The 12,899-nt window shown below is 37.6% G+C and overlaps 1 protein-coding gene across 4 annotated transcripts in view; it reads right to left on the bottom strand.

Moving 5' to 3' along the window:
- Positions 1-12,899, bottom strand: part of NSUN7 (NOP2/Sun RNA methyltransferase family member 7) — a 49,990-nt gene that overhangs the window by 23,494 nt on the left and 13,597 nt on the right. For all 4 annotated transcript variants that reach the window (XM_032274026.1, XM_032274027.1, XM_032274029.1 and 1 more), the window contains 3 exons: positions 7,513-7,665; positions 6,979-7,162; positions 5,711-5,921 (listed from right to left, as the gene is read on the bottom strand). In XM_032274026.1, the coding sequence (XP_032129917.1) occupies positions 5,711-5,921; positions 6,979-7,162; positions 7,513-7,665 (548 nt within the window). The remainder of the gene's footprint in view (positions 1-5,710; positions 5,922-6,978; positions 7,163-7,512; positions 7,666-12,899) is intronic.

Raw genomic sequence — 12,899 nt, 5'->3', positions numbered from 1 at the left:
GGTCTCGAACTCCTGGCCTCAAGTGATCTTCCCACTTTATACCCTCCCAAAGTGCCAAATGCTGAGATTACAAATGTGTTCCACTGCACCGGGACCTAATTTCTTTTCTTCTTTTTTTTTTTTTTGAGACAGGGTGGAGCGCAGTGGTGCTATCTCGGCTCACTGCAACCTCCACTTCCCAAGTTCAAGAGATTCTGCAGCCTTAGCCTCTCAAGTAGCTAGGACTATAGGCATGCGCCACCACGCTTGGCTAATTTCTTCTTGTATTTTTTATAGAGACGGAGTTTTGCCATGTTGCCCAGGCCAGCCTCGAACTCCTGAGCTCAAAGTGATCTACCCACCTCGGCCTCCTGCATGAGCCACAGCATTCAGCCTCCTAATTTCTTTAAATGATATTTTGTAGTTTTTATTGTATAAGTCTTGAACTACTTGTATTAGTCTTGAACTATTTGTATTAAATTTATTGCTAAGAATTTTATTCTTTTTGATGTTATAAAAAGTATTTTTTCTTACTTTCATTTTTAGATTATTCATTGCTGGTGGATAGAAATACAATAGATTTTTACATATTCATTTTGTGTTCTGCAACCTTATTATACTAATTTGTTATTTCTAATAGTTTATTCATTGATTCCTTTGGATTTTTTGTATACAGAGAAGGGTTGCTTGTTCTGGACAATTTTACTTTCTATATATTTTAGGACTATGCTACTAGGTACATATATCTTTAGTACTGTCATATTTTCTTGATGAATTGAACCTTTCATAATTATAAATATCTTTTTTTTTTTTTTTTTGTGAGATGGAGTCTTGCTCTGTCGCCAGGCTGGAGTGCAGTGGAGCAATCTTGGCTCCCTGCAACCTCTGCTTCCTGGGTTCAAGCGATTCTTCCACCTCAGCTTCCCAAGTAGCTGGGACAACAGGTATATGCCACCACACCCGGCTAATTTTTTTGCATTTTTTTAGTAGAGATGGGATTTCACCATGTTGGCCAGGATGGTCTCAATCTCCACCTGCCTCAGCCTCCCAAAGTGTTGGGATTACAGGCGTGAGCCACCGCGCCTGGCTATAAATATCTCTATTCTTAGCAATGCTTCTTGACTTGAATCTATTTGTCTGCAGCTCTTATTAGTATAAGCACTGCATATCTTTTTCTGTCCTTTTAAGTTTTTTTGTATCCTTTTATTTAAGAGCATTTTTTATAAACATCATGTAGTTGATCTTTAAAATCCAAGACTGACCGGGTGCAGTGGCTTATGCCTATAATCCCAATAGTTTGGGAGGCCAAGACAGGAGGATTGCTTGAGCCCAGGAGTTCACAACCAGTCTGGGCAACATAGTGAGATGTCATCTCTACAAAAAATCAAAAAATTAACTGGACATGGTGGCACATGCCTGTAGTCCCTGCTACTTGGGAGGCTGAGCTAGAGTAACATTTATCAAATATTTTATATATATAAAAATATAAAATATTTTCTATGTTTATATATTTTAATGTCTTATATGTATATAATGTATATAAGCTTAAATATATATTATTTGGTTTAATCTACCATCCTATTTGCTATTTGTCTTGCTTTTTCTATGTCCCCTTTTCTCTCCTTTTTTTTTCTTTTTTTAAGACAGAGTCTCGCTCTGTCACTCAGGTTAGAGTGCAATGGCACAATCACGGCTCACTGTAGCATGAATCTCCTGGGCTCAAGTGATCCTCTAACCTCAGCCTCCTGAGTAGCTGGGCCCACAGACGTGTGCTACCACACTAACTCATTTTTATTCTATTTTTTGTAGAAATAGGGTTTCACCATGTTGCCCAGGCTGGTCTCAAATTCCTGGGCTCCAGCAATCCACCCGCCTTAGCCTCCCAAAGCGCTGGAATGTGATTACAGGCATACAGGCATGAGCCATTGTGCCTGATATTCTCTCCTTTATCCGGTTTTTTTTTTTTTTTTTTTTTTTTTTTGAGACAGAGTCTCACTCTGTTGCCTAGGTTGGAGTACAGAGGTACGATCTCAGCTCACTGCAACCTCTGCATCCGGGATTCAAGTGATTCTCATGCCTCAGCCTACCAAGTAGCTGGAGCTACAGGCCTGCACCACTGTGTCTGGCTAATTTTTGTATTTTTATTAGAGCCTGGGTTTCACCATGCTGGCCAGGCTGGTCTCAAACTCCTGGCCACAGGTGATCCTCCCACCCTGCCTCCCAAAGTGCTGGAATTACAAGTCTGAGCCACCACATCCAGCCTCTCCTTTTTAATCTTTTTTTTAGACTCATATTCCAATTCTATATTCCATTTCTCTCCCCTCTTAACTATTCATTATATAATATTTTATTATGTGTTTAACTCACTGTCCCAGAAATTATAGCACACATCATGCGCTTAATGTAATTTGCTACTTTACCACTGCCTAGAAAAGCAAAAACCATAAGATACATTAATTCTATTTCCTTTCCTCTAAAATTATATGCCAGTTATAATTTATTTTTATTGCATATAACATAAATACCTTTAATCTCACAGACATTAATTTGCAACCCCGTTAGACATTAGATTATAATCATTTAGATTTACCTACATACTTAACTTTTGTATTGTTCTTCATTTCTTTCAGCATCTCTATTTTTTTTAGAGACAGGGTCTTGCTCTGTTGCCCAGGTTGGAATGCAGTGGCACAATCACAAATTACTGTAACCTTAAACTCCTGGGCTCAAGTAGTCCTCCCACCTCAGCATCCTGAGTAGCTAGGACTACAGCTGTACACCACTACATCCAGCTAATTTTTAAATTTTTAGTAGAGACAGTGTCTCATTGTGTTGCCTGGCTGGTCTCAAACTCATGGGCTTCTCCTAACTTGGCCTCCCAAAGCACTGGGATTACCAGCATGAGCCACTGTGTCCAGTCTCCAATTTCCTGTATAACACTTCTTCTACCCAAACAATGTATCTTTAGTATTTCATTTACTGTGTCTACCAGTGACAAACTCTCAGATTTTTCTTGTCTAAGAATATCTTTATTTCAAAGAGTATTTTGGGTGGATATAAAAATCTAGCCTGGCAGTTTCTTTCAGCATTATGAAGACATTGTTTAATGGTTTTCTGGTTTTAATTATTTCTATTGAAAAATTAGGTTTTACTTTTATTGCTATTCCATTGATGGTATATATTTTCTCCCCAGCTGCTCACCAATGCCCTTTCTCTTTGGTTTTCAGCAGGTATGCTATGGTATGCCTAATATGTTGTGTTAGTCTGTTTGGGCTGTTATGACAAATGCCATAGAATAAGTAGCTTATAAACAAAAGAATTTTATTTCTTACAAGTCTGGAGACTAGGAAGTTGAAGACCAAGACACCAGCAGATTCAGTGTTTGGTGAGGGCCTCCCTTCTCACAGATGGTGCCTTCCTGCTATATCCTCAGATGGTAAAAGGGGACTACCTAGGTCCCTGAGGTCCCCTTCATAAAGGCACTAATCCCACTCATGAGGGCTCTGCCCTCACAACTTCCCAAAGTCCCCACCTCCTGATAACATCACTTTGGGGGTTAGGATTTTACATACAAATTTTGTGGGGACACAAATATTCAGGCCATAGGATATGTTTTCCATGTACTTATTCTGCTTAGACTTTACAGGGCTTCTTGAATCTGTGGCTTAATGTCTTTCATCAATTTTCAAGAATTCCCAGCCTGAAATTCAAATATTGTTTCTTTCCAATTGCTTTTCTCCTCTCCTTCTGCAATTCCAATCAAACACACATGAGATAATTGAATCACTGAGTCTCATGTGTGTCTTGTGACATCTTTTATATCCTTTGTCTCCCCATGCTTCAGTCTGGATATTTTCTTCAGGCCTATCAGTTCACTTATTGTATCTTCAGTTCTGTGTAATTTACTGTTAAATCTATATCACTTTTATTTCTTAATTTCACACATTGTATTTTTCAGTTCTAGAACTTTGTTTTAGCTTTTATAATTTCTAGTTCTCTGCTAAAATTCTAAAACTTGATGTTTAGTCCCTCCAGCTTATTAATCATAGTTATTTTAAAGTGTATATCTTGAGCCAGGTGCAGTGGCACCTGCCTGTCATTTCGGCTACTTGAGAGGCTGAGGCAGGAGCACTGCTTGATCCCAGGAGTGTGAGATCAGCCTAGGCAACATAACAAGACCCTGTCTCAAAAAAACAAAACTAAAGTCCACATCTGATCAATCCAGTATCCCCAGATACACTGTGGGTCTGCTTCTACTGCAGTGCTTTCTCTTTTACTCTTATCTTTTCTTCCTCTGTCAGTTTTTTTTTTTTTAATTTGAAAAAATTTAGACAATACAGGCCGGGTGTGGTGGCTTGTAATCCTAGCACTTTGGGAGGCAGAGGTGGGCGGATCACCTGAGGTCAGGAGTTCCAGACCAGCCTGGCCAACATGGTGAAACCTCATCCCTACTAAAAATACAAAACTTGGCTAGGCCCACACCTGGTGGCAGGTGCCTATAATCCCAGCTACTTGGGAGGCTAAGGCAGGAGACTTGCTTGAATCTGGGAGGTTGCAGTGAGCTGGGATGGCACCACTGCACTCCAGCCTGGGTGACAAGAGGGAGATTCCATCTCAAAAAACTAAAAAAAAAAAAAAAAAAAGAAAAAATTTAGAATAGAAGATAATTAGAAATGTAGGATGATGTTGTTTTCCTGCAGAGGAAATTTACTTTTGCTTCTGGCAGGCAGCTAAGGCTGGGCACTAGCAATCCCAGACCACCTTAATCTAATTGGGAATTAAGATGACTACAATGTGGGTTCTAATTCTAATTCTTTGGAGGACTGATCACTATTCAAGATGTACTTCAGGACTCCAAGTGAAATCCTGAGTATTTAGCAGGCTACCTCTCCTGGTCAAATCCTGAATTCCGCTTTTTGTCTCCCATCCCTGTGAATCCGTTAAAAGTTTTGCTTAGTTTTTCAGCCTCACTGAACCTGCAATAAAATGTCATCTTTAGTTAGCATGATCCAATGGAAAAACTTTTTAAAAACAAGAAGCCTAAAAGACAGCTCCTAGGGTAGGCGTGGTAGTTCATGCCTGTAATCCCAGAACTGTGGGAGGCCCAGGCAGGCAGAACACTTGAGCCCAGGAGTTTGAGGCTAGCTTGAGTAACATTGCAAAGCCCTAGCTCTACAAAAATTACAAAAATTAGCTGGGTATAGTGGCATGAGCCTGCAGTCACAGCTACCTGGGAAGCTGAGGGGGTAGGATCTCTTGAGTCCAGGAGGTAGAAGCTGCAGTAAACTGTGATCGTACCAGTGCACTCCAGGCTGGCCTACAAAGTTAAGACTTTATCTCAAAAAAAAAAAAAAAAAAAAAAAAAAAAAAAACTTAGCTTCTAGTCCTAGATATTATCTTTGTCACTTAAGCACTTATGTATTTATTAAGTGATAATTATTCTTATTTATTAAATGATAAAATTTCCACTTTAACTAAATGTTGTTTGAGCCTCAAATTATGTGTAGCTAAATGTCAAACACTATTACAAAGTACCAAGATATTAATTTAACAGTTGTTTAACCAAATTAAGCAACAAGGCCAGCCTGATATAATATAGATTAGTGAGGATTTTAAGATTATAGTTCACATTTAGAGCTTTTTTAAATTACAAAAAACTAATAAAACATTTTTAACATTTCTAAAATCTTGTAGAATAATAATTGCCAAATGAAGAAATATTTGCACATACTTTTACATCCCATTTTTGTGAAAAGGGTCTTCAAGTCAGGATCCTTAGCTTGTGATTGCACTCCACACACAAATACTTTTGAGGTATTATTATTTGTTAAAACTGACATATGGGCAACTGTGTACCACGAACCTGTATTGACCATTAAGATATCATCATCCATATTTAATAAAGCCTTTACAGAATGGACAGCAAGACTTCGAGATTTGTCCTATAAGATAACGGTATGATTAGAATTTCAAAGGATATGACTAGGAATATAAGCTGACTTCTATTTGCTTTACATAAAAGAAAGTACTTCATAGTAATATTAGATATCTAATCCATTTTAGTTTTAACATCTTAATATATGTCTAAGTAAAGAGTTAGCAGAGACAACTGATATATTTAAAACAGCTTAACTTTGCTTAGCCTAAATTATGACTGCTACTGTCTAATTTTGTATAAAGCAATACCAAAATCTCTACAATATAGTCAACAGATGAAGGATATCCTGTCTTAGCTCCCATTCTTACCCCTTCACAAAAACCCACTCATCTAGTACACTTCCATTTTTTTCTTCCCCATTACCTTGTCACCTAAATTGCCACTAGCTCACAGAGGTTTAAATCAAGATGTTTGAGAAGCTTAGGCTTCTGCAGTTGATCTCAGTGCTTGATGTGGTAAGAGATTCTCCCCAAGAATATGAATGTGGAGAAGGGATAAACCTTAGAAGATCAAGGCACATTTGAGGCAATGTTTAGACTCTACAGATATAAAAATGAATTTAACCTACTTTTATTTTTGTTCTGTTTAAACCACATTGTACCTCATATTCTTCCTATATTGATAGCCTTTATACACCTCTTACAAATCAAAGCTATAAGACTATATTACAGAAATTATGAAAAACTATTACAATTGCTTTTTCATATACAAGATGGCACTAGAATCTTTCCTGGAAATGGAAGGAAGAAAAGGTCTCATTGCACCTTCTCTTGAATTCTCCTTTAGCGGAGAAAAGAAGAACCTTACAGCTACCAGCAATGCAAATCATCCCATCTATGGAATCAGGGAGAAGAATATGTTCTTTGTAAATTCACTGAAGACAAAGATGCCAATCAGATGCACTGACTGTAGAGATATTAATTTTATTCAAGGTGACAATTAGGCCTTATAAACTTCCCTGATAATCTATAAAAACATAAACAGTGTTAGGTTTTAAGTGGAGAAGTTCTTTGGTTAGGTAGGATTGTTGAGAATCACAATGAAAGTAAATATTAGTTTACCTGAAAAATAAGTTTGTAATCTTTGAAAAGATCTATATTTATAAGATCATTTTGAAGATGAGATGGAAAAATTAAGACATCATAGCAATGTTGGTCCACCGCAAAGACTTTATCATCAACATGCAATACAGATTTGACTTTATGATAGCCTCTTCTCTTCAAATTATTATAAACTTCTTCAGGGCTGCAAATATACAACATTAGCTTGTAATTACAAATATGATACATTAAAAATGTACTTACCACTAACACCTTTTTCCTGTAACAAAGAAAAACATCACTTCATACATTACATCTAATGGAACTAACAATTTTAACCAAAAATAAACTAAAAGATAATTATTGACAGAAAAATTAACATATGTATACAATTACCTTTGGTAATTTGGTCATGAGCTCTGAAACGTAACTATGATTCCCTAATCACTCCCCTAGATGTGACACCCCCACCTCTTAAAAAAGGCAGTGCTTCTCATCATATTATTTTAAAAGTATGGAGACTTGAAATATAAAGAATTTGATTTAAACACTTACCTGATTTTACAAGTATTTATCCAAGCATAAAGTGGTAACGTGGAGGCCCTTAGTTCCTGTTTCCTAACTGTTTCTGGCAGGATGTGATAAATTGAAAGGGCATCATGTTTGATTCGACATCTTGCCAATGCTGCAGCCAATTTTATCTTAAAACTAGAGACAGAAAATCCATCCTTACTCTACTGCATTTGAGATAAGACTATCAATTTTCCACTGAAAACTCTAACAATTACATTTAGAATTTTAACAAATAATTCCATTTCAAATTTTTGAAGTCTAAAATAAAAATTTGTCTTATCTGAAAATAGAAATATAATAATCCTGATTCCTGTTTTTTTTTGCTTCCCTGTATAGATATGCAGCAACTTCTTTTTTTTTTTTTTTTTTGAGACGGAGTTTTGCTCTTGTTACCCAGGCTGGAGTGCAATGGCGCGATCTCGGCTCACCGCAACCTCCGCCTCCTGGGTTCAGGCAATTCTCCTGCCTCAGCCTCCTGAGTAGCTGGGATTACAGGCACGTGCCACCATGCCCAGCTGATTTTTTGTATTTTTAGTGGAGACGGGGTTTCACCATGTTGACCAGGATGGTCTCGATCTCTTGACCTCGTGATCCACCAGCCTCGGCCTCCCAAAGTGCTGGGATTACAGGCTTGAGCCACCGCGCCCGGTCCGCAACTTCTTAACTATTATGTTGATTGCTGGTTGAAAGATAAACCTTTTTTTTTTTTTTTTTGAGATACAGTTTCCATCCTCCATCTGTCACCCAGGCTGGAGAGCAGTGGCATGATCTCGGCTTACTGCAACCTCCGCCCTCTGGGTTCAAGTGATTCTCCTACCTCAGCCTCCTAAGTAGCTGGGACTACAGGTGTGCACCACCACACCCGGCTAATTTTTGTAATTTTAGTACAGATGGTGTTTCACTATGTTGACCAGGCTGGTCTCAAAATCTTGACCTCGAGTGATCCGCCCAACTTGGCCTCCCAAAGTGCTGGGATTAAAGGCATGAGCTACCACACCCAGCTGAAAGACAAACTTGATTTAGTGAGAAGGGTTTAGGATTTAGAGTCAGACAAACTTGAAGTTAAATTCAGGTTTTATCACTTACTAGCTGTGTAACCTCAGGAATGTTACTTAATCTCCTTTTTCAGCCTAGTTTTCTCATCTGTTAAAGGTGGTCAACTTACCTTGTTATTAATGTAGTGATTATCAATGTGTGCAAAATTATTAGCACAGTGCCTGGCACATAGCAGGCACTCAGTATAGCCTAGTTATTAGATGGCAACAATATACTCTTGATATGATTAAAAAACTTTCATGAGTCTGTATTAAGTCCTTCCCAGTTCTGAATGTCCCATGCTTTAAAGTTCCAAATCACAAAAAAGAAAAACAAAAACTAGTAAGCACCGCCATGAAGGCTCAATGATTTTTCTTTATCTCATAGTCCAAATTTTTAACAAATGAAAACACAGGACTTATTTCTGACCCATATTCATAGCATTTTCACAATGGGAATCTAACTGAAATTAACCTCAAGTATAACCTTGAATAAGAAGTAAGAAGAGATGTCACAAAAGAGTCAAGTACGATCTGAGCTGTGGTTGGTGGGTGGTTCAGAAAGGGAGGACACTTTCAGGGAATTACTGTCAGGCCCACCTAAATTGTTTCAAAGAATGTTGGGAGCCAGGACAAGAGGGGAAGTAAATGAGCATCTCTGTTATTTTTTCTTTAGCACCAACTGTTAAGTACCTACTTCTTTTCTTTATGCCTGCAGTTTCCTTATTCTACATTTCTTATCTACTCAATAGAATGAGAACATCTCACCCCAAAAATTGTTTATGTGGGAATATTATGTGTATGTATATGAGAGAGAGGATATAGAGGTACTTGGGAAGAAAAAGAAAGGGTGGTCAAAAGTAAGCTTTTTAGGACTGCAATAAAATTAGATGTGTCTAATTCTGGGTCTAAATGTCACAGAACTATGGCAGTGGACACTAAAAAAAAGAAATAGTACATTAACGCACCTCAAAAAGTAAATTAATGTAAAAGCGGTGAGTTACTGTTCTATATTATACATTGTGAGATATTCTGAGTATAGACTATTTTTTATTAACAATACTTGCAAATACCGACTTAACTCAAATTTATCATAATAAATGCTATTGACTGAATGATTTAATCATTAATGACTAGAAATATGAAGCTGAGAAATATATATGTGCTATGTATATGTGAGGAGTGTAAGGAGAAATAATTCTCCAATTTTCCAGATAGTAAACATTTTGGACCATGATTTTTAACATAATTTAATCCCACAAAAAATCAAGTATAGATGCAGTTATACAGATTTTTATGTAAATATACTATATTAGACTTAGGGCAAAGATCAAATCCAAACATTATTAAAATAACCAGACTTATACTTCTGTAAATGAAGTATCCTATCCTGTAGTTACTAAAAAAAAGCCTCTTCCATAGCTGTAAATAAGGAGGACTGCAATGATGAAAATGTTAGCAAAGTAGCCTTTCCCAATATTCTTGATCCAGAAGCCCTTCTTCTGCTGCAATTTGTATGTTATCACAGAGAGCTGCCTGATTATCTCTTTTACCATCATCCCAGTAACACACACAGTTGCCTTTATAATATTAAATTATAATTATGTAATTTCTAAGTTTAAATTTTAGATGAAATCCATCAGCCACAGGACAGAATCGAAACTCCTTATCAGGATATTCTAGGATATTAATAGTTTAACCTGAAACAACTCCTCCTGCCTCAATTCCCATCACTCTCATCCATGAATCTATCTTCAGTCACGCACTGAACTATTTGTCACTCCATGGTATGCCAGGTCATGTCTCCACTTTCTCTCTCTTCCATATTCTCTCAATTATCTCAACTCAGGTAATTTGATTGCAGAGTTCAAGCCCAACTGGCATGCTTGAGAGAGAAGAGAGAAAGAGAAAGAGAGAGAGATTTTTGGATGTAGGAAGAGAGAGTCAAGCCAGTTTTTCCAGTGTTTGGTACTATAAAAGATAGCTCCTTTGTTAGGGAGTTGTTGGCAGCCAAGCTTCTTATCCTAGCAATATGGAATGATAAGAGAATGGAGGGAAAGAAAAGCAGAGACTAGGGTCCTGATGATTTTGGAGTCACAGGCCCTAGTTAGTAGACGCACAGCTACATCACTGCCCTTCCTGCAGCCTCATGTTCAATTCTTCCATCAATGATCTTAAAGTCCTTCTTCTGCAGAATCTGTCAGTTGCAAAAAAGAATCTTAACTAATATGCCATTTTTCCTCAGTTTATTTTTTTAATGAAATTGATTTTATTCTTTTTTGGCTTTTTACTACTCTTTTTGACTTTTTGTAATATACATTTACATTTTTTAAATTTTCAGAAATCTTTATGTAGTTTTTGACTCAAGTTTTTGAAAGGCATTACTAATGTCTAACATATCAGAACTGTGGTTCTCTTTAAATATAAATTGAATAACGTTATGAGCTGCATAATGACATTTAGGTCAATGAGGAAGTGTGTTTATGATGGTGGTCCCAAAGAGCTTACTACAGTATAATTACTGTACCTTAGTTATATTTAAAGATGTTTAGATACACAAATACTTGCCATAGTGTTATAATTGCCTACAGTATTCAGTACATAACATGCTGTGCAGGTTCGCAGCCTAGGAGCACTAGGCTATACCATGTAGGATAGGTGTGCAGTAGGCTATACCATCTAGATTTGTGTAAGTATACTATATGATGTTCCCATTAGAAGAAATCACCTGGCTGGGCGCGGTGGCTCATGCCTGTAATCCCAGCACTTTGGGAGGCCGAGGCGGGTGGATCACGAGGTCAAGAGATCAAGACCATCCTGGTCAACATGGTGAAACCCCATCTCTACTAAAAATACAAAAAATTAGCTGGGCATGGTGGCGCATGCCTGTAATCCCAGCTACTCAGAAGGCTGAGGCAGGAGAATTGCCTGAACCCAGGAGGCGGAGGTTGCGGTGAGCCGAGATTGCGCCATTGCACTCCAGCCTGGGTAACAAGAGCGAAACTCCGTCTCAAAAAAAAAAAAAAAAAAAAAAAAGAAATCACCTAAGGACACATTTCTCAGGATGTTCCCCATCATTAAGTGACACTTGATTGCATTTTCTTAATGCCAAAAGATAATCTTAATGAAATGCTTGAATTTCCCAGAAAAATATAAAATCAGACATCTGTTTCAGACTCTTCATGAGGTGAGACAGGTGAAGAGTTTCTGAAGAAGGGGTAGAGAGAATGTGAGAGATAAAACCCATGAACAGGTATTTAAGGGGCATTTTGGCAATGAGAAATTCTGGAACATTACGGAGAATGAGAGAAACTGGGGAAGACAAGAAAAAGAATATACCTGAGCAAATGTCGTTTATTCCAAAAATGCATGGCTGCCTTAATATTCAAAAACCAGTCAACATAAATCACCTGGCCACTTAATACAACAGAGAAGAAAAACAATCACTTCAGTCTTCTAAAACTGGTCTCTGTTTTCTTAACTCAGCAAGACTGCTATTTTCTACTTCCTGCATTGCAGTTTGAGAATTCTTCCAGGCATAAAGCCAAGACTATTCTAGGGCTCACCTCATTTGTTTTTTCTTTCAGGGATCAAGTTTCTGTGCTTCTTCTTGTCTAATGTCCAAAACCTTTACATCCTATAATATATTTTGTCCAGTTTTCTAGTTGTTACAGTAGAAGGGGACGCCTGATCCAAGATATTCTATCATGACTATACAATTCCAGTTTGAAAACATCACTTTACCTGCCATGAGGAATGGATTGCAGGAAAGTAAGAGTTACAGGCCAGGGAAACCTATCAAGGAAGCTATCGTGGTAGTCCAGGTGATAGATTATGGTGGCATAGATTTGGACTGTAGTAGTGAAAATGGAAAGAAGCACATGGATTCAGTGTAGGTTTCTGAATTGGAGTTACAGGACTTCATGCATTAGATACAGATTGAGTGCAGGGGAGAGGAGGAAAGAAGAATTAAGGATGATATCTAGGTAGATGGTGACGCCTTTGCTGTGAAGTAGAAGACTTCAGGATAAACGGTTTTGGGGTGATTTGGAAGAAGAACTAAGTCTTTCCCCTCCTTTCTCTATTTTTTCATTGCCTATTTTCCAATTGCTGCCTCACAACAGTCCAGCAAATAATTTGACAGAAATAGATTATTGGGCTGGTGGAAAGGCATGGGGAGTGAGAAAGAAGGGACTGTGGTCTCTTTTTTTCTAACCTAGTCACACAGTATTAAAAACACAGTTACATTTCGTACACAAAAATGAATTCTTAAAGACCATTCATGTGTAAAAAAATGATAATATGTATCATCTTGGATTATATGTCTAAAGCCAT

This window comes from Sapajus apella, unplaced genomic scaffold (genome assembly GCF_009761245.1).
Source record: "Sapajus apella isolate SASKATOON/1434 unplaced genomic scaffold, GSC_monkey_1.0 scaffold5, whole genome shotgun sequence".
Taxonomy (NCBI): domain Eukaryota; kingdom Metazoa; phylum Chordata; class Mammalia; order Primates; family Cebidae; genus Sapajus; species Sapajus apella.
Note: the sequence above shows the minus strand (reverse complement) of the source record. Positions and strands in the feature narration are given on the sequence as shown.